The sequence below is a fragment of the Pelodiscus sinensis genome, chromosome 1, assembly GCF_052426305.1.
Source record: "Pelodiscus sinensis isolate ZL-2025 chromosome 1, ASM5242630v1, whole genome shotgun sequence".
NCBI lineage: Eukaryota > Metazoa > Chordata > Testudines > Trionychidae > Pelodiscus > Pelodiscus sinensis.
The window spans coordinates 129,872,598-129,893,763 of NC_143052.1; the positions used below are offsets into that span (position 1 = coordinate 129,872,598).

The 21,166-nt window shown below is 47.4% G+C and overlaps 1 protein-coding gene across 9 annotated transcripts in view; it reads left to right on the forward strand.

The window, feature by feature from the left end:
- The window catches only part of BCL2L14 (BCL2 like 14), a 56,243-nt gene that overhangs the window by 26,777 nt on the left and 8,300 nt on the right, over positions 1 to 21,166 (forward strand). For 8 of the 9 annotated variants that reach the window (XM_075901052.2, XM_025180912.3, XM_075901083.2 and 5 more), the window contains 2 exons: positions 13,932 to 14,374; positions 19,095 to 19,262. In XM_075901052.2, coding sequence (XP_075757167.2) covers positions 13,932 to 14,374; positions 19,095 to 19,262 — 611 coding nt within the window. The remainder of the gene's footprint in view (positions 1 to 13,931; positions 14,375 to 19,094; positions 19,263 to 21,166) is intronic. The other variant, XM_089771066.1, reaches the window with a different exon arrangement.

Consider the following 21,166-nt stretch of genomic DNA (forward strand, 5'->3'; position numbering starts at 1 on the left):
GAAAACATGCAAACCCTTCATTCCCAAACAGATTTGTTCTGTAATAAAGGGAAGATAGAACAGCACCATAGTAAAAGGAAGACAAATCAAAATATCAAATCAAATATGTTACCCTATTCTGATACTTCAGTACAGCAAGAGCATAACTTGCCCATCATTCTCACATCAATAACAGTGAGGAGAAGGCAGTCCTACTGAGCAGGCTAGCGAATTTCAAAACTGGATCCATTCAAGTAAAATGTGTTTCTTTACAGCCAAATGTGTAATGCATGTTGAATCCAGTTTAGCATCCATTAACACAGTTCAGTTACTAGATGCCACTGTGTAAAATATCTTATTTAAATGAACCTTGGCTATACTGGTAGAGCATTAAAGATCTTGTGACTATCACATTTGGTATGCCTAAGCAAGGTTTGTGGCCGTCCGTATCTAGTACAGGGAAACATGACAAAGAGGGGCATAATGAGAAGCAAAAGAAAGGGGTGTGGGTTTGAGATTTAAAGAGCTTTAATCTATTTAGCTTGAGCAGAAAAGAGGATCAAGAGGTGACTTTTTTAAAGAGTGCAAATATCTCCATGTAGAGAAAATACTGGGTAATAACGAGCTCCTTAGTCTTGCAGACCATGATTTAACTTTCAGCCATTGGGTGTTATAGCCAAAGCTGTTCAAATGTTCCAAGTCTCACTGTTAAAATGTTGTGCCTGATCAACAATGCCAGTGGAAGTGGTGGATCTTCCATCTTTTGAGGTCTGCAGATTAAGACTGGATGCCTTTCTGAAAAACACGTGTTAGCCATACACAAGTTACTGAGCTGCATCTAGAGGAACTGGGTGAAATCTATGGTCAGGGTTATGCAAGTGGTCAACTCAGATGGTCTAATGATGCTCTGTGGCCTTGGAATCTATGAATATCCTCCAAAAAGCTGCCATAGTCAAGATTACAAAAATAATGAAATTATAAATATCACACCTTTTTAATGTGGAGGGAGTCTTTTGGTTAGTTGGGGAGGGTGTTTGGATTTTTTTTGGGGGGGGGTATTGTTTCCTTTGCCTTCTAGTTTTTCAGACTTTCTAGAGCAGGGCTACTCATCTTTGGAAGCCTGGGGGGCCACAATGATACAGTACATACTGAGAGCCACAACTTAATTTATACATGGAAATTTATATGCAAATATATGCAAATAGCTTTTCACACAATGCCCTGGCACTTCTTCCCTAGGGGCTAGAAATGCCAACACCCTGTACCTGTCTGTTCTAGCCAGCCCATCCGCTTGCGTCTTTCAGTGCTCACTCCGCCTGGGAGACATCTCGCCGTTGTGGAGCGTTTTCCCAGTGGAGGCCATGTTCAAAGGATCCCACCCGCAGGTTACATGTTGAGCCCCGCGTAAACCCAATCCATATCACAGGCTGCAAACAAATGGGCCATGGGCTGCATGTGGCCCATCGGCTGCACGTTGAGTAGCCCTGCTCTAGGGTTTGCTTGTTTTACACTTTCAAGCCTTTCTCTGTAATCATGAGGGCTAAAAACTTTTTTAAAATAACTAAGATTCACATGGGGTTTTAAAAAACTACCCAGTGTCACAAGACTTGTGATTTGAATCTTGGGAATTTTGCAGCACTTCAGCCATTTTATGGAATGTGTCACAATGACATGCCATTTTTTCAGTAGGAGAAGAAAAGGGGAAAGGGAGCCAAAGGAAAATAAAGGAGAGGGAAGTAAATATTGTATCGGTCACATGCCTGCCAACTCAAGAAACTTTGAAAAACAAGGCTAGGCAGTCAGAGAATGAGCCAATGCTGGTACTCTCCAAGCCCTCCCCACTAGAAACTCTTTCCTGCATCCTCTGAGATCTTGACATTCCAGCACAGACTAGAAAATAATATACCAGTTCTGGTTTAAGCTTCCTCCAGGGATTCCAGAGCATGAAGAAAGGCAAATAAACAAACCAAAAGCATTCTTTGCAGAAACTCCCATCTAAAAGGAAGGAGGGAGGAAATCCTTGAGCAAGAGGGATGATGAGTGTCTGTTTGAAGCTCACTTGCAAAGGTCAAGGAGTGACATGGTAACAGAAAGAAATATTCTTTAAACAATACTCCTAAACCACAAATTCAGACTTGAGCTGAAAGTTTTAACTGTGTAATAAACAAATGAATTATTTCTCCTTTACGGAATGGCGGTCCTCCTTGGTAGTCGGTTTCAATCGGAGTGCCCCAAGGATTGGTTCTAGGGCCAGTTTTGTTCAACACCTTCATTAAAGACCTGGATGAGGGGATGGATTGCACCCTCAGCAAGTTTGCGGATTACACTAAGCTGGGGGAGAGGTAGATACGTTGGAGGGCAGGGATAGGGTCCAGAGTGACCTAGACAGATTAGAGGATTGGGCCAAAAGAAATCTGATTAGGTTCAACAAAGAAGAATCCGAAACATTGTTACAGGCTGGGGACCGACTGGCTAAGTAGCAGTTCAGCAGAAAGGGACCTGGGGATTACAGTGAATGAGAAGCTGGATATGAGTCAACTGTGTGCGCTTGTAGCCAAGAAGGCTAATGGCATATTGGGGTGCATTAGGAGGAGCATTGCCAGTGGATTTAGAGAAGTGATTGTTCCCCTTTATTTGGCACTGGTGAGGTCGCATTTGGAGTATTGTGTCCAGTTCTGGGCCCTCCCACTACAGAAAGGATGTGGACACACTGAAGAGGGTCCAGCGGAGGGCAACCAAAATGATTAGGGGGCTGGAGCACATGACCTACAAGGAGAGGCTGAGGGATTTGGGTTTATTTAGTCTGCAGAAGAGACGAGTGAGGGGGGATTTGATAGCAGCCTTCAACTTCCTGAAGGGAGGTTCCAAAGAGGCAGGAGAGAAGCTGTTCTCAGTAGTGTCAGATGGCAGAACAAGGAGCAGTGGTCTCAAGTTACAGTGGGAGAGGTCTAGGTTGGATATTAGGAAAAACTATTTCCCTAGGAGGGTGGTGAAGCACTGGAATGGGTTACCTAGGGAGGTGGTGGAATCTCCATCCCTAGAGGTTTTATGTCTTGGCTTGACCAAGCCCTGACTATGGGTGGCGAGTTATATGGGCTCATGGTGCCCATGCTCCAGCAATATTCAGAGCCAGGGGCACTGCTCCACCAATATTTGGAGCTGGGTCTCTCCCCTGGCTCTGAATATTGCTCCTCCTCCCCCGCCCCAGAGCATTCCCCGAGGAGAAGAGGAATTGTAATGGGGTGCCCGCAGCACCAGTGTGACGGAGCGCAGGGGCTCCGCCACTGAACGCCACGGCAAGCTGCTGCTGCAGGCCACCCCTGCCCCCGCGCCCCTAGTGCCTAGTACAGTGCCCCTCCCTTCATCCACCCTCTCTCCTCCAAATTCCTCCCTAAACCAGCTGCTGCTCAGCAGTCCCATCCTGCTTTGGTCTCATCGGGAGGGATCTGCGCGCCAGACAGGGGTGACGGGATGTGGAGGCCTTGCCCCTGGGCAGACGCTGCAGCGAGCGGGCACGGTGGGCCAGCCCTGCCACTGCACTCTTGCGGTGCATGCTCACGCCACGCGCCGGGTATTGTAAAATGCCGGCAGCACGGCAGACAAGGGGGAGGGGGTTCACCCGGCCTGGGGTGAAGCTCAGCTCCGCTCCCGCCATCCTGCAGCAGCTGGGACCTGGCAGGTAACCCCATGGAGCAGACGCCCAGACTCCGCAGCCCCAGAAGGAATGGGCAGTGGATGCCAGAGCGGCCTGTGCCCCCTCGACAGACAGAGGGGTGGCAGGGCCTGACTGCAGACTCCAGCCCCACCGCCCCGCAAACTGGAAAGCAGAAGGTAGGGGAGGGGGAAAAATAGGGGAAAGGGGTGAGAGAGGAAGGGGCTTGTGCTGAGGGGAGGGGAGTAGGTCAGGAGACGCAAAGGGAAGGCACCAAGGGACAGGGTGGAGGAGAGACAAATGCCAAGGGGCCAAGTGGAGACAATGAAGAAAAGGGCAGGAGGGGAGGTGTCAGTGGGAGGGGGACAGGGTGATGCTGGGAGAGAAGAGGGTAAGGGCATTGGGGGTTAGAGAGGGAGGGGAAAGTGCTGGGAGAAGGCTTGAAAGAAGGGGTGGGCATGAGGAAGGCAGGGATGCAGCAAGTCATGTGTGAGGGCACAGGGACATAAAGGGAATGGGGCAGAGAGTGACGAGGGGGTGGGCATCAGGGAAAAAGAGGACAAAGGGGGACGCACCAGGAGGGTGCAGGGATAAGGGAAGGTGCAGGTGCAGGGGATTCTGGGGTGAAGCAGAAGGGCAGACCCCTGCAGGGGAGGGACCAGCACCAGAGGAGAGAGGCAGGACAGGTGTGTAGAGGGAGGTGTTAAGAGAGGGGATGAGGAGAGGTAGCTCACATGATCAGAGCGGGGCTACTGGAGGAGTTGGCACAGGGGAGAGAGAAGGGCTGGCAGAGGGGGGCAGGTCTCAGGAGGGCTGAGGGCAGTGAGAAGGGCAGGAGTCAGGACAGCAGAGGAGGGTGAGAGGTTGGGGGGCAACAGGCACTAGGGGAGCTGATGGAGCAAGGGGAGGAAACATGGCAGCAGAGGGACAGGATAGAGGTTTCAAGCCACATGAACTCAGTACTGGTGCACAACACAAAATTAATTCTGCTCATGGGAGGAAACTCTTAGGCTATGTCTACACTGGCAGCTTCTTGCGCAAAGGTTCTTGTGCAAGAACACGTCCACATTGCCATGTGCAAGATGTGCTTTTGCACAAGAGCGTCCATGGCAGTGTGGACGCTCTCTTGTGCAAGAAAGCTCCGATGGCCATTTTAGCCATAGGGGTTTCTTGTGCAAGAAATCCCTGCTGAGCATCCACACTGCCCTTTTGCGCAAGAGAGCTTACACCTGTTAGAAAAGAGCGTAGCTCTTGCGCAAGACACCCTCTCTTACCACTCCATACTGTAAATTTCCTTGCACAAGAGCAGGCGGGCAGTGTGGCTGCTCTGTGGGTTCTTGCGCAAGAACAGCTGTACTTGCGCAAGAAGTCGTGAGTGTAGACATAGCCTTGGAGGGAATACTTCCCCCAGTCTCTCTGCCCCCGAGTTAATGTCATGCACATTGTGTTAATGCAATTGCAGGATAGTTGCTTGAGAGGGGTTTGGTGGGGGTCAAACTAATCCTTATTGTTGGTAGGAGGATGGTGGGAAAAGTCCTTCGAGAGGGGTGACATGACACCTTTTACTTCTGGTCATGTGTCCATCTTTCCCCAAGTGTGTTACCTCCAGAGGCCTGGCTAATGGGGGTCAGGAGGTGTGGCTAATGGGGGTCAGGGGAGTCTGGGAGTGTGGCTAATGGGGCACCACCAAAAATTATACAAACCTGCTGCCTCTGGCTCTGACTGGGATGATTTAGTTGGGGTTAGTCCTGCTTTGGGTAGGGGGTTGGACTCTGACCTCCTGAGGCCTCTTCCAGTCCTAGCATTCTATGATTCTATTTGCTAAGACCTAGCTTTAATTGTTCTCCCAGTCATCTCTAGTAGTGACGTTTCTGAAGCCTAAAGCAATTTAGGGACTGTGACTTCTCACTTTGGGAGCTTGACTTCATGGTGGAGTTATACTGAGTTAAAATCTGAGTTGCCTCTAACTCCAGTCCTATCCGGACACGGAACACTTGAACTTACCTTGTGGAGTCTCACACATTAGGGCCTGTCTGACTCGAGTGAAGCTGACTCAAGAGGAGATAATGTAGATAACTCAGATTAACTCTACAATGAGGACATACCCTAGGTGCTAGGAATATTTCCCCAGGTCAAATTGGCAGAGATTGGCCTTAAAGTCTGAGAGTCTCGATCTTCAGGAGACCAAGTGTTGAACTCCAGCGTTCGGGCAGGTCTGATACAAGATGCTGCTTCTCTTGCACTCCTTTCTGTGAGCCTTTGATCTCTCCTGTTTCTGGCCTTGTGATATGCTAATAATCCTGAAGAAACCCCAAACTCACACACAACTTCCTTTATGCTAACAGGACTTGTCATAAAAATAGTCCTGATGGCTTCAGATCAGAATTCCCAGTAAGCTGAGCGCTTCCCCAGCCACCAGGAGAAATTTAAATGCTGCTCAGTTGATTAGTAGAACGTCCACAGCCGGCACTGCGTGCTTCTTTCTACTGGTGGTGCATATCTGTACATGCCTTGGATAGACAAAATTAGAGACAACACTGCTTCCGAAGGGCTGTTCCCATAAGCAGGGCTGCTGCATCCGACCCAGAGCTGGTGAATGGCCCAATTCTTTTGAATGTTTGGTTTTTCCAGGATGAATGTTGTTAGGTGCATAAGAGCTTGTTTGAGATGATGATTCCCTCCCTGAAGGAGAAAACTCCCCCATCTTGTCAAATCTTGGGGAACTCTGATTGCTCCAGTCATTCTCAAACACTAGGACGCACCCTCCGGCCAAGGATCAGACTTCTGAGGGCCCTGTAATGTTGCCTTGGCTATCCTTCAAAGCAATGGAATTTCAGCTTACAGTGTCTTAGCCTGGGAGCCGTGTGACAGCAGTGGACGTAGAAGGATGTATGTGCCAAGCCCTCTAATGTTCTGTGATGTGAGTTTGACAGTAGGTGAATCTTTTCCATGTTTCTCTACAAGATACCCGTGCCACGAAGGGCGCAGCGATCTCCTCCTCTGCAGCCACTTCAGTCTGCCTCTCTTGTAGCGATGACAACTTGGCAATAACCTTTAATAACTGCCTGAATCTCAGCTTTGGGTTATCCTGCCGCATATACATGTTAACCTTGCATTTCAGGCTTGTGGAGAGCTTTCCGGCTCATCGGTAAAGGGGGTTATGATCAATAGTCACTGTCCCTTCCTCTCCAATGTTTTCTTTACTAGCAATGGGAAGGAACTTTAAAAGGGTCAGGAATGACCACTAGTGCGCCCTTGCTGGCCCAAAGCTCTTTGTATCATCCCTGCCTCCAGCAGGTGGCAGGGGTGTGAAGAGAGGAGGTGTGGGAGAGGGATGTGACTGGAGACTATGGACCTACAACCATACCTTGCATCCTAGAAGCCTCGAGGAGCAGAGCGTAAGTCAGAGCAGCATAAAGTCTGCTCTTGATTGCATTGAGGGCTGGGCAGAACCCAGAAACATCCCCGGGCACAGACATTACAAGGGGTTTTAAAGCTCTCTCTGCCCCAAGCACAGGAATGGGATAACTGTAAACCAGGACCCTTGTGTCTACCCCATATATTTCTTGTGTGCAGACTAGTCTCTCTCAAGAGGGAGAATTCTTTCCTTTCTGTTTTAGATACGTTTGCAATTCTCAGCTCCAGTGGTTTAATTGCTCCTTATCAGATGCTGTCTTTCTGCTTTTGTCCTGATGGGTTTTCAGATTGATTTCCATTGTAAACTCTGCAGCTCCCATCCTTAAGAGTAGTCCTTAGAGCCCATTTCTAAACAGTTCAGCCGGTGCGCCAGAATCCATAGTGCAGCGATCGTAGACATCGCATTTACCAGGGTGGTAGCTTCTTCGTGCTGATAGGAGCCAAGAGGCCACTACTTCCTATATCCCAGCTGCCTCATCTCTGCCCAGAAAATAATTCAGAGTCTTTGGCTTGCTCCCATTCAGACACATGCCTTACTGCAGTGATCCTCCCCCAAAAATCCCATTAGGAAGAGCAAGAAGTCTTCCAGCACCGATTTCATTAAATATATTTTAAAATGTACTAGTAGGTATTGCCTACAGCTGTAACATACCACTAACGAAAAAAGATACTTGGGGCAGGGAGATAATTAAAATCTAGGTTACCATCTGCAGTGACAATGGAGATTCAATGTGACTCTGTGTCTGTTTTTGGTGTTTATGAAGAATTGGGGAAGGTGGGATATAAATAGGGTCCTACCAGATTTATGACTATGAAAAATGCCTTACGGACCTTGAAATCTGGTCCTCTCTGTGCTTTTACCCAATACCCAACAGATTTTATGGGGGAGACCAGACAGTTTCTCAGATGGGGGATTCCGGCCCAAAAGGGAGTTGCAAGGGGATCACAAGATTATTTTAGGGGGTTGCATCACAGAACACTAGAGTTGGGAGGGACCTTGAGATGTCATCAAGTCCAGTCCCCTGCCTCCGTGGTAGGACCAAACACAGTCTAGATCAGTGTTTCTCAACCTTTTTTTTTTTTTATAAAGTACCCCCTTTAAAAAAAAAAAAGAGTACCCTCAGTACCTACAGTTTTCAGACATGCAACATTTTTTCTACCATTGCAACACATTTGTTTAAATAATTTAATTGTAGCCGGGCGAGCGATGTAATTTTTGGATGTAAAAAGTACAAAAATAATAAAGCGCTGTAAAACTTAAAATGAAAAAACTTCAGTTTTCTAACAATTTCAGTTGTGTTGACATACCCCCCCAGACTTCTCTCAAGTACCCCTATGGGTACTCATACCGCTGGTTGAGAAACACTGGACTAGATCATCCTTGACATGTCTATCAAATCTGCTCTTAAATTATTGCCGCCCTTACTTCTGAACTGCTTTCAGAGCTGGGCAGCCAGAAAGCAGTGGCTGTTGGCTGCATATCCAATGCTGAGGGTAGTGCCCTGCCTGCAGCAGGGCAGAAGTAAGGGTGGCAGTACCATACCCTGCCGTCTTAGTTTTACACTGTTGCTGACAGCAGCTCTGCTTCAGAGCTGGGCTCCTGGCCAGTAGCTGCCGCTACCCAGCTCTGAAGGCAGTGCTACCAGCAGCATGGCAGAAGGAAAAGTAGCAGTAGTGCAACCCCCCCCCCCACACACACACACACACACACACACAACTCCTCACTGGGTCAGGCCCCCTACAATTACAACAACTTGAAATTTCAGATTTAAATTGCTGAAATCACTAAATTTATTTTTTTTAATCCTATAACTCTGCAATTGACCAAAAGGGTCCATGAATTAAGTATATAGTTCACAGAAGCCTGCAAAATCATGCATGGGTATACATGCACATGCTATGGCTGGAAGCATTTCTCAGACCTCTTTTTGCCCTCCCCACATCACCCCACTTCTTATGAATTTTTTCTCTGTTATTTGCATTATTGTGTGATGAATGTTTTCTGACCTCTTTCTCCATATCTGAACAGACTCTAGCTGCATCCCAGCCTCTAGGAATTTCCCAAAGCCATGGCTGAAATGGGCCCTTATCCTTTTCATTAGATGGAAAGGTCTCAAATGAAAGATGATTTTGAGCTGTAATATCTATGCTCAGCAGGATAAGGTCATAGGGGCTGTGGGTTTGTAAGTTAGAACTGGATCCAAGCTAGAAAGCCTAAACCCACATTTCTCTGCAATTCATGATTATGTGGATCTGTGGTTTTGGTTTAAGCCTGTCTCTGTTGTTAATATTTAGGTATTTGCAGTCTTCAGAGGTGACTGAGGGCTGGGGGGGGGCGGTGTTGGATTTTAAGGCTTTGTGTTGAGGCTAGCGTAACATCAGAGAGCTGTCTAAGCTGCTCTTCTTTCACGTCTAACTAGTCTGAAGCTTGAGATCCTTGCTCAAGGCATTGACACATGCTTAAAGCAGAGGAATACAAGGAGGCTAGTTGCCTGTGTTTCTTATTCTAAAGAGTCAATTTACTGTGAGACTTCCCAAGGCAACAGTGGGGAGCAGTGGAATGCTTCGAGATCCTTGGGATTCTGACAGTATTCTGGTCTTCATGGTGCCCAGCCTGCAGCTTTGTCTGGTTTGAGGGGTATGTGACTGTTTTGGGCTCTGATAATTTGCGAGCCACTGTGTTACTGTTATAGGCCAGTGGTGGGCAATCTGTAGCCTGCAGGCTGCATGCGACCCATCAGGGTTCTATGTGTGGCCCACAAGATGCTTCGTTTCCTGTTGCCCATCCACATGGTTGGCAGATGCCGCTGGTTTCCGCCTGCATAGTTTTTTTCCCCTGAACATAAAGCAGGGGCATGAGAAGTGAGGGGCATGCTGATTGCACTGAGAGAGCCGTGCTCTCCCTCTGCATCCAATCAACCGGCAAACCCTGCAAATTCTAGGAATGCACACGCAGTTAGAAAAACTGACCTATTCTGGGGTACTGTCTTGGTTATGACAATTTTGCAGCCCACGGAGAGGAAGGACAGCGACTCGTGCAGCCTAGGTGGCTCAATGCTTCTGTTGGCCTTTGATAAACTGGGACTCCTGGCCATCCAGGGACACTTCATGTGCCAAGGAAGAGTCAACCACCAAAGCTATATAGAGGCAGGAGACCGACAAGGAAGCTTGTTTCACTTCAACGGGCAGCTGTAGGGGCTCTTGAAAGTGGGAAATGAGAAACTGTTAGCATGTCAGCAACAGCCTGGAATTTGACATTTTCCCTGAGAGAGGCTATTGCAGACAAGATATTACAGTTAATATGCTAATTCTTTGCTACATTTTTAGTTAAAGGTCAATGGCAAAAGTATTGGAAAACTGCAGTACATTAGAGGAAAAGCTTGCTGTAAGACCTTAGGATGTGTGACTCACCAGAGCAGAGATGCAGGTTGACAGATTAGTACAAATGCTTTCAGAATCTTTTCTAAGCATGTGTTCCAAGCAGTTACCTGTCATCGTAATGGAGTGGAAAGTAGTGGTCTTTTTCCATACAGTAGGGAGAAAGGATTGGTGTCTGCCTCAAGAGAGTTTTGAACCAGATCCATTGTGGCCTCTGTTCATAGCACAGGATTCTGGCCTGCCATTAGGGTTGCCAGGTGTCCAGTATTCACCTGGACAGTCTGGTATTTGCGGGCTCTGTCCAGTTTAAAAAAAAAAAAAACAGGCAATACGGGACACGTGAAATGTCCAGTATTTCCTGTTTCCCTCAGACAGAAGCCCAGAGGGGACAATTTTCCCCTGCTGCATCTGGCAGAGGAGTGCGGAGCGCAGCAGAGTCGTAGCGAAGGGGGGGCAGGAAGGGGCAGTTGCCGGGCGCCACGCTAGGGGGGCGCTAGGCTGGGGTGGGAGCAGAGCACATGCTGTTCTGGCCCATGTGACCAGCAAAGACCTGGCTGCTGGGCACGTGATGCCTCCCTCAACACCAGCTGTGGCCAACCTGTGGCTCTTGCCCCCCAAAAGTGTGGCTTGCAAAGCCACTCCTGAACCCCTCCCCAAACGGCCTCTGCCCCCCACCAGCTCTTCCCCCCCACCCCACCCCGAGGACCCCGACTTCCCTATGCTTACCAGGTCAGAGCTGCGGGGTTTTTTAAATGGCGCCCAAGATGATGGCTGTGTTAAAGGGGCAGCCTCCTTTTTTAAACTTTTGTTTTTTGTGTTTTTTTTTTGTTTTGCTCCACAATTCTGTTTTGGGGGACTTAACAACATTGGTCTCCCCCCCTCTTTTTTTTCCTTGGCAGAATTTTTTCCTGGTGTTTTTTTTTGGGGGGGGGGCGGGGGGGGCAGTGTTCGGTATTTTTTGTTAAACCATCTGGCAACCCTACCTGCCATCCAGCCACTAATCCACTCTCCCCTCACCCACCCACATGGAGATTGCTGTATCTGTTCCCAATGGCGGTGTGGAAGGTTTAGAAATTCAGCTCATGTAAATCAACCCTGCTCCACTGACTTCAGTCGAGCTATGCTGGTTTACATCAGTGAAGATCTGGCCCTTAATACACAATAGAACATCTTTATATATATATATATCAGTCTGTATTGATCTGAACTTAATAGCTTCCCCAACAACCACAAATGACTGCAAAATGAATGTCTGATTTCACATGGTAGCACCAAAACAGGATATCCTCATCATGCATTTCATTGCTGAAGAGAGAGGCACGTGATAGGTAAGCATTTCAACAGAGCATAAGGAAGTTCAGTGACCCACTCCCGTTGACTCTCCCTGGCACTTGGCTCTTCATAAAAACTAACAAATACGGGGTTGATTTTTATTGGGCAGGAGCCTTCAGATTTCACATTTTTAAACCTTTCCTCGCAAACATGACAGCTAGAAGCTTCCTTTTTTTAAAAAAAAAAAAAAAAAAAAAAGCTCAGATTCTTGTATCACTGGATGAATCCAGGAGCTGAGGGTTTAAGAAACGCCAACTCTTACGTTAATGCAAGCCTCAGGAGGGGCTGATGGAGTGACATTTTCATATGGATGGGCTTTGGTTAACTGAAATCTTTTCTTCCATCACATCCTTGTGAGAATCAGTTTTATTGTAATAACCTTTTCTTCCCTGCATTCTGTCCAAAGTTAACAGCTTCCCAATTGGGTGAAACAGATACCAGATGCATCTCCAAACCACCCAGGCTGTGAATTGCCACCCAGCTTGACATATACCAAGTTCCTTTATCTCTTTCTTCACAATAGTTCTCAAAATTCAGCTCTTCCCAAGAGTATCACCTCCACAATGACCATGTGCCACTTTTCTTGTTCACCATACTGTGACTATTTATTTGTGCCTTTAGATTGTAAGATCTTTGCATCAGGGATTCTGCCTAGCTAGGAATATCCCCTTCTAGAAGGGGATTCTCGGGCCATCAAGTCTAGTCCTTTGCTACCACAGACAATCCTATCTTTTTTAAAATCCATTTAATAAAAAATTATCAACCTCTAACTCAAAACTAGCTACATATATTTGGCATTGGAAAAGGTTCAGAGAAGGGCAACAAAAATGATTAGGGGTTTGAAATGGGTCCCATATGAAGAGAGATTAAAGAGAATTGGACTTTTCATCTTAGAAAAGAGGAGACTAAGGGGGGATATGACAGAAGTCTAGAAAATCATGACTGATATGGAAAAAGTGAATAAGGAAATGTTATTTACCTGTTCCCATAATATAAGAACTAGGGGTCACAAAATTCACACAGCTCACAGTCAACCTGTGGAACTCCATGCCAGAGGATGTTGTGAAGACTTTAACAGGGTTCAAAAAAGAGTTAGATAAATTCAGCTATTAGCCAGGATGGATAGGAATGGTATCCTTAGCCTCTGTTTCTCCTGTCATCCATTTCCAAACAGGGATCACATGATGATTACCTGTTGGGTTCACTCCTTCTGCGGCATCTGGCATTGGCCACTGTCGGAAGACAGGATACGGGGCTAGATGGACCTTTGGTCTGACCCAGTATGGCTGGTCTTATGTTCTTAGGTTGTTTACCAGTCCCCCACACCCATTGGAATGCTACCCCAGAAATGTGGCAAATGTTGCCTACTGTAAAACACCATGCATAGAAACAATACAATGGGAAATGTTTCTGGCAAAACCATCCCATTGGCGGAATGATATTCCAGGAACCATATTAGGGTAGCTATATCCAATTAAAGTCAACATAAAATAATCGGAGAGAGGAAGCATGTTGTGTTGGCTCCAGCCAGCTGAGACTGGTTCATCCAGCTCTATAAAGTTGCTTGGACAAGCCACTCAACTTCTCTGTAAAATAATACTTCCCTGGCCTATGGCACCATGAGGCTTAAGTCATCGATGATTGTAAAGTGCTTTGGTGAAAGGCTGTATCACAATGCCAAGTTTTATTCAGAACACAAAAAGGATGTGCTCCCCAAGCCATGAAGACCAACATGTAGGGATGTAAGCAACTAGTCGACTACCTGATAAGCTTAGGCCTATCGAGTATTCAAGTCACTACTCGACTGCTCACTCCTCCTCCCCCCATTGCTGCCTCTATCAGAGGCAGCAAGTGTGGGGAGCAGGAGCCAATGTGGGGGAGGGAGGAAGTGCTGGCTTAAAATCTGGTTTCCCCCAGCACTATCTCCCTGTGAGGAAGGAGAGGCAGAGGTGCAGCAGGGCACCTCGTGGTGGCTCTTACTACATTTAAAAAGCAGAGGCGCAGTGGGGTTAGCTCCTGAGTCTATGCGAATGGGAAACTGTAGTGCTGCAGTGGGGGTAGCGAGCGCTCCCCCCCCCCCCATTAACAAATCGAGTGGAAATTCCATCGACTAATCAATTTGCTGATTTATCTGCATTTTAACATCCTTACTAACAAGGCCTTGTCCTTGTAGGGCCAAGATGAGTTCACCCAGTGATGCCAACATGGAAGAGATCTCTCTGGAGGATGAGAACCGAGACACTGTAGAATACAAAGTTCTCATGGCCTATGCCCAGCGACGACTCTCTGTGAGTAAATACAGGCAACTTCTGGAAAGGGAGGCGAAGACCCGGAGGGGATCACCTAGAGAGAGAGGAGAAAGGGAAAAGCTCCCTCAAGCAAGTAAAGGTGAGACGCACCAAGAGCTGTCAAACCAGGGCAAAGAGCCTGTGGTCCAATGTAAAAAGCGAAGGAAGAAGTTCATTTGGAAATGCCTGCTGCTTCCCTCCTGTGCCAGAGGAGAGAGAGAGGAGGGCCCACAGGCCTTAGTCCCAAACCGAGACACGGTGAATGGGTATGTCTTAAAGATGCCACTGGCAATCCGGACAACAGATACGTATTCTCCAGAGGAGGAAGGTAGGCCCCTGAATAGTTTCTATTTCTGTTGCTAGTCCCTCCTTCAGGCTGAATTCTATTTCTCTTCCAAATAGCTTATTGGTAGCTGATACTGCTATCTTTCTCCTTGAATTGTTAATATATTCTTTCATGCTAGCTGTGAGAATAAAACCGCCCATCTTGCTCCCTACACAAAATACAGAGAGAAAGCCAGTTCATAGAATCAGAGAACTGGAAGGGACTTGGGGAGATCGAGTCCAGTCCCCTGCCCTCACAGCAGGACCAAGCACTGTCTAGCTCATCCCTGACAGGTGTCTGCCTAACCGGCTCTTAAATATCTCCAGTAATGGAGATTCCAGAACCCCCCTAGGCAATTTATGCCAGAGTTTCACCACTCTGACAGTTAGGAAGTTTTTCCTAATGTCCAACCTAAACCTCCCTTGCCGCAGTTTAAGCCGATTGCTTCTTGTCCTATCCTCAGAGGCCAAGGAGAATAATTTTTTTCCTCCTCCTTATAACACTCTTTTAGATACTTGAAAACAGCTATAATGTCCCCTCTCAGTCTTCTCTTTTCTAAACTAAACAAGCCCAGTTCTTTCAGTCTTCCCTCATAGCTCATGTTCTCTAGACCTTTAATCATTTTTGTTGCTCTTCTCTGGACCCTCTCCAATTTCTCCACATCTTTCTTGAAATGTGGTGCCCAAAACAGAACACAATACTCCAATTGAGGCCTAATCAGCACAGAGTAGAGCGGAAGAACAACTTCTTGTGTCTTGCTCACAACACTCTTGTTAATGCATCCCAGAATCATGTTTACTTATAATATATCTTGTAGTCTCCACAATCTGAACCTACACACTGGCCATGAACATTCTGCCATAATTGTACAATTGCACAGCTTTGCTCTTCCAAGTGCTCATTTTCAGTGTATACATATAAAATGATGGGGCCTAATTTACCTCAAAAGAGAAATCTTGAAGTCACTGTGGATAATTCTCTGAGAACGTACACTCTGAGCAGCAGCAGTCAAAAGAAAACAATGTTGGGAATTATTAAGAAAGGATAGAGAATAAGACTGAGAATATCTTATTGCCTCTATATAAAACCATGGTACGCCCACATCTTGAATACTGCATTCAGATGTTGTCGCCCCCATCTCAAAAAATATATATTGGCATTGGAAAAGGTTCAGAAAAGGGCAGTAAAATGATTAGGGGTATGGAACAGCTACCTCATGCCCTAGAATGGGGTGGGGAAACCTCTTTTCTATCAGGTGCCATTGACCTTCAAAAAAAATCAATTGGGGGCCACATGCAGCCCTGCAGGGAGGGAGGGTCTGGGCTTGCCTTACACTCTGGGGTGGGGCCAGAAAAGCAGAGTTCAGAGGGCTGGAGCGGGACGGGAACTCTGGGATGGGGCAGGGGGTTGAGGTGTGGGAGGAGCTGAGGGCTCTGACTGCGGTTGTGGGGCTGGGGTTGGGAAGGATGTGGGAAGAATTTCAGGATGAAGGCTCTGGGAAGGCATTTGGGTGTGGGAGGAGGCTCAGAGTTTGGGTGTGGGTCTTGGAGGGAGTTCCAACCTGGTGCTCAGAGTTTGGGTTAGGGTATCTTTGGGGGTTCAGGTGTAGGCTCTGGCCGGGCAGCACTTACCTTGGGCAGCTCCTAGTCGGTGGTGCAGCAAGGACTAACAAGGCTTCCTGCCTTCCCAGGCTCTGTATTACTCCTGGGGGTGACTATCTTGTCCGGTCCCTAGTCCGAGAGGGAACCTGGTCCAGGTAGCTCTGTGTGGTGCATGCTGCCCATGCCCTCAGGCACCACTCCAACAGCCAATGGGAGCTGTGGAGCCAGCATAGGAGATAGGGGCAACACATAGAGCTTTCCTGATCGCTCCTCCACCTAGAAGCTGCAGGGACATTCGGGTATATAAGCGCTTGTGGCTCCTGCCCCATGGAGGACTGAGGAGCACCAGAATTTAGGGGTTCCAGCCCACCGCACAGAGACTTGTTGTGTGCCAGATGAAATGAAACAGCAGATTGGATCCAGCTCACAGGCAGCAGGTTCTCCTCCTCTGCCCTAGAGCACAAAGATCAAGATAGGGTGATACATGTACCTGCTAAGCTAGGCCATGCTACCTCCTGCAAGGCGGCCACAATGATTCTGCTCAGGGTCTGACCTCTACCCCAGCGTCGGTATTATTGGCTGAATTACCTTCTGTGGTAATGTGCATTGCCTTCTCTCCCACTACTATATTTACAGGGACTCCAAAATCAACCCATAACTCCCACCGTCAGTCCATACACCCTTCCCAAGCATCTAGGAAGCCACCCAGCCAGTCTCTGCCTGTGTCTCCCACCCTTGTGGATAAAGGGGGGCCTAACCTGACTCTGCCATGAGCAAGGCCAACTGCCCACCTCCAGAGGCTATATCCTACCATAGCCTTCATTGTTTCACTTCTCTCCCAGACTTCAAAGGAGGTTGTGCTGGCCTGTTGTTAGTAATGTGACGTTCCTTTCAACGTACCACAGATCAACCAGCAGGTGGCAGTGCGAGCTTAACCAAAAATGCCATTTTCTTCGTTTGGCATCCATATCCATGGAGGTTTGGCTTTAAAACCAGGCTTTGCCAATATAGTAGCAAATCATGGTTTTAGGGCTTGATACACTGGACACTCATTTGCAGGGGAAACTGCAGGAAGGGGGGGGAAGGTGCTTGCTATGATCAGAGGGGGGGGCAGGCAGCTCCGCAGGATCCAGTGCTTATCGGGCTCTGGCTCGCCCCGTTGCTGCCTCTGTATTAGAGGTAGCAAGGAGGGGGAGGGGATAGGGTTGCCAGATGTTTTAACCAAAAATACTGAACACAGACACACCAAAAAAAAACCAACACTGGGGGAAAAAAATCTGTTGGGGGGGGGGGGGGGGGAAGGGTGAGACAAAAGTTGTTGAGCAAAAAAAATTTTTTTTAAGAAATGCTTTTGAGGCTTTTTGGCCCTAACAGGCCATCTTGTCTCCCTGCTCCAGGCTGGACAGCTCCCCTGTGGAACCAGGTAAGCACCTGAGATTTTTGCCTCCTAGCTGGGAAAAAAATCAGAAAATACCAGACACTTTAGGTGTCCAGTATTTTCTGAATTTTTTTTTACCAGACAGGAGGCAAAAATACCGGACACCTGGCAACCCTAGGAGGGGGGAGAGGGAGAGTTGTTTGAATTAATCGATAAGTCCAGGCTTAATGATAGAGCTTGCCAAGCGGCGGCGAGCCCCACTCGCCAGCCACGCGGTTTTTCACAGTTCTGCGTTCTGCGCATGCACAGATCACGCTGCACCAGCTCTTTCAGGTTATATTATTTGTCGAGCCCTGTTAATGACTGTATACTAATATCCCTAATTAATGGTCATGTCCACTCCAGCCTTTTGCCAAGACAAACACAACACAGAGCATGGGGGAAACCCCTTAAGGCTGTCTTTGGGCTCTGGAGTGCAACTGACTCAGACTGCTCCTTACCACAGAAGAAGCTGAGAGGGAGGAGAGTTTGTTTTGTTGTTACTTATCACCACAGTGTTTTTTTTTTATACAGTGGGGCATCTAGAGGCCCCAGCCATAGAGGTTAACGTTAACAACCAGCTCTAAACCCCACTGTCCTAATGAGCCAAACAATCCCATCTTCTTTAGTGTGCAATACAAAATACAAAGTGTGCAGGAGCTGCTCAACATCACACAGGTCTTCTGCATGACCCCTGCTGGCAGAGTGACTTCTCAGATAATGAGAAAAGCTTTGCAGCTGTCTAGCATTCCCCTCCCCTGCTAATTACAGAACCCTGACCCTGAACAGCAACAAGACTCTGTGATGGGGTAATGAGCCTCCTGACCAGTGGTCACCAACCAGTAGATTGGGATCTACTAGTAGATCTTTGTGCCTCTGACAGGTGATCTTGACTGATTTGGCCAAGAGGCTATTATCAAGTTCCAGCACTTCAGCTACCCCTCCCCCCACTGCTGTGTACCTCTTGCCCTTTGCCTTGGAGCGGTCTCCAAGAGCCTCCTGCTATCTGTGCAGGGCAGAGGAGGGAGAAGAGGCTTCTGATGTCAAGGCGCCCCCTCTCTCACCCTGTATCCCATCTCCAATGAGAAGAGAGGGGGCACAACAGTATTTAGAATGGAGTTCGCCAGCTGCTTTTGGGAGTGGTAAGAGCAGGGCAGGGGTGAGCCTGCCTTAGCCCCACTGCACCACCACCCAGGAGCTACCTGAGGTAACCAATGCCCAGCTGGAGCCCACATCCCAAACCCCTGCCCCACTCATGAACCCCCTCCTGCACCTCAAGTCCCTGCGCTAGCTCTGAGCACCCTTGCATCAAAATGCCCTTCCAGAGCCTACACCTAGAACCCCCTCCAGCACCTCAACTGCCTACCCCAAGCTCAGCTCAGAGCCCCTCCCACACTCCGAATCCCTTAATCCAAGACCAGAGCCTGCAGCCCAACCCTTTGCCCCAGACTGGTGAAAGTGAGGGAGGGAGGGAGTGAGCAGGGGTGGGGCCTTGGAGAAGGGGCACAAGGGAGGTGGGGACAAGGGTATTTGGGTTTAAGGTGGATCTTGGATTGCACAAAAAATGATCTTGTGCTTAAAAAGGTTGGAGACCCCTGCTCTTGACCATGTCCTGTTCTTTCACCTCCGGGTGCTGTGAATACTAATGGGTTGAGCCTGGAATCCCCTGCTTGTGGGACTAACCAGCCAGCTGTCTCTCTTCTAGGTGGGGCAGAGGTTTTCCTCCACATTGCGGACAGACTTGCTGAGATAGTTAGTTCCCGATTGCCCCCAGCTCCCGATCAAGCGCAATTCAGAGCGCTAGACTGCACTCCCGGCCTAGAAGTAGACAGTGGACAGCTCAAATTCCCTCCACAGGAGGGAGGTGAAAAAGGTAAGATGGCGTAAAGTTTCAGAGGGGTAGCCATGTTAGTCTGTTTTTGGGGGGGCGGGAAGAACCCTGTAGCTCCTTTAAAGGAAGCTTATCAAATTTGTGTAGGCATAAGCTTTTGTGGGCTGGAGCCCACTGCACTCCTTAACTCCTGCCCCAGTTACAGTTATACAGTATCCAGCTCTAAGCACAGTAACATGCACTGAGGCTTCGTCATCACTGCGAGTTCTTCAGGCAGAAAATATGCTAAAGAGGGGCTCATTAGCATAAGTTGCAATCTCATTAGCATATTTTCTGCCATTTCTTTTTGCACAAGGGGCTTTTGTGCAAAAAGAAGCTGTGGGGGTGGGGGGTTGCGCAAAAACCCCATTTTGTGCAAGATCTTTATGCCTGTCCTGGAGAGGCATAAGGATCTTCCACAAAACGGGGGGGGGGGAGTTTGCCAAAAAAAAAAAAAAAAACCCTTGCGCAAAAAGAAACAGCAGAAAATATGCTAATGAGATTGCGACTTATGCTAGCGAGTCCCTCATTAGGATATTTTCTGCCGCAAGAACTTGCAGTGAGGATGTAGCCTCAGTGCATGTTACTGTGCTTAGAGCTGGATACTGTATAACTGTAACTGGGGCAGGCTTCTGCTGAGGAATTGAGCTAGTTTTCTGGGTATTTAGGTTCCAAGGAACCATCCTACCCAGGGCTGTTCTAACCCATATAGGTGAACTAGACAGTTGCCTACTATGCCACCAAGCTTTAAGGGGTGTCAAATTACATGGAAGTGATTTTTTTTTTTTTTTTTTTGCTATTTAAATATTAATATGTTATCTCTTATAAATGAAAGTATCAACTATTGTACTTCCAACCAGTGGTGAATCAGAAGTTGACTTATATTATTTATTTCACATTGTGGAACACAACTGTGTATGTGACTACAGTTAACTATGTCACGGCATAGCTTCGAAAGAGCACAGTCTGGGTTTGTTGCCTGGGGCAGTGTGTGGCAGTTCAGTTATTCTCAGTAGCCCAGTGTTGGCCAGTCATACAGTTGAGCCATTGTTGCTCGCCGCTTAGTGAAGGGCAGTCCGTGACCTGTAACGGCCGTTCTGCTGCGTTACAAGTCGTGATCTTGAAGATGCTGTGTCCATGAAAAAAATGTTGTGTTGAACTTGAAAAAACTTGGTAAGAGGTTTTGACAAGATTATAAAAGAAGACTCAAAAGCACTTGTAAGATTAAGATTGTGTATTAATTATACTGTCACTGGAAAAGTATTAAAATGTATTGAAAAATTAGCTGTGTTTGATCCAGTCAGAAAGGAACATTAGCGTAAAATAAGTGACTGTGAAGCTCATGTTCATTACCTTGGAAAAACTGCAGAATGAGCTGATGGAACTCCTAGCAAATGCTACTAAGGAGAAAATCTTAGAAGCTGCCCATTCTGCAAAATACTTTTTATTAATTTTGGACCTTGCACCAGATGTGAGTCATATCGAGCTGCTGACAATGATCATTCACTTTTCAGATGCAGCAAAAGCTACACTTGAGGATAATGCTGAAGTGATCATAAAGGAACTTTGAGGGGGAGGGGGTTTGTACCATTGAAGGAGGCAACTGGTGCTTTCATGACTGAATATATTCTCCAAGACCTCGAAGGAATGTCTATTATCTATTGAGAACTTACATGACCAAAGCTATGACAATGGGAGGAATAATGAAGGGTAAAGACAATGGTATACAAAAGAGAATAATAGAAATGAATATCATATGTTTTTTGTTCCATGTAGCGCACGTTTCCTGAATGATTGTCAATGATGCTGCCTGATGTTATTTGGTGGCAAATAGTTTCTTTGACTTTGTGCAATGTGCACATGTGTGGTTTGTTTTTTTTCCCCCCAAGTTCAACACACTGCTGCCC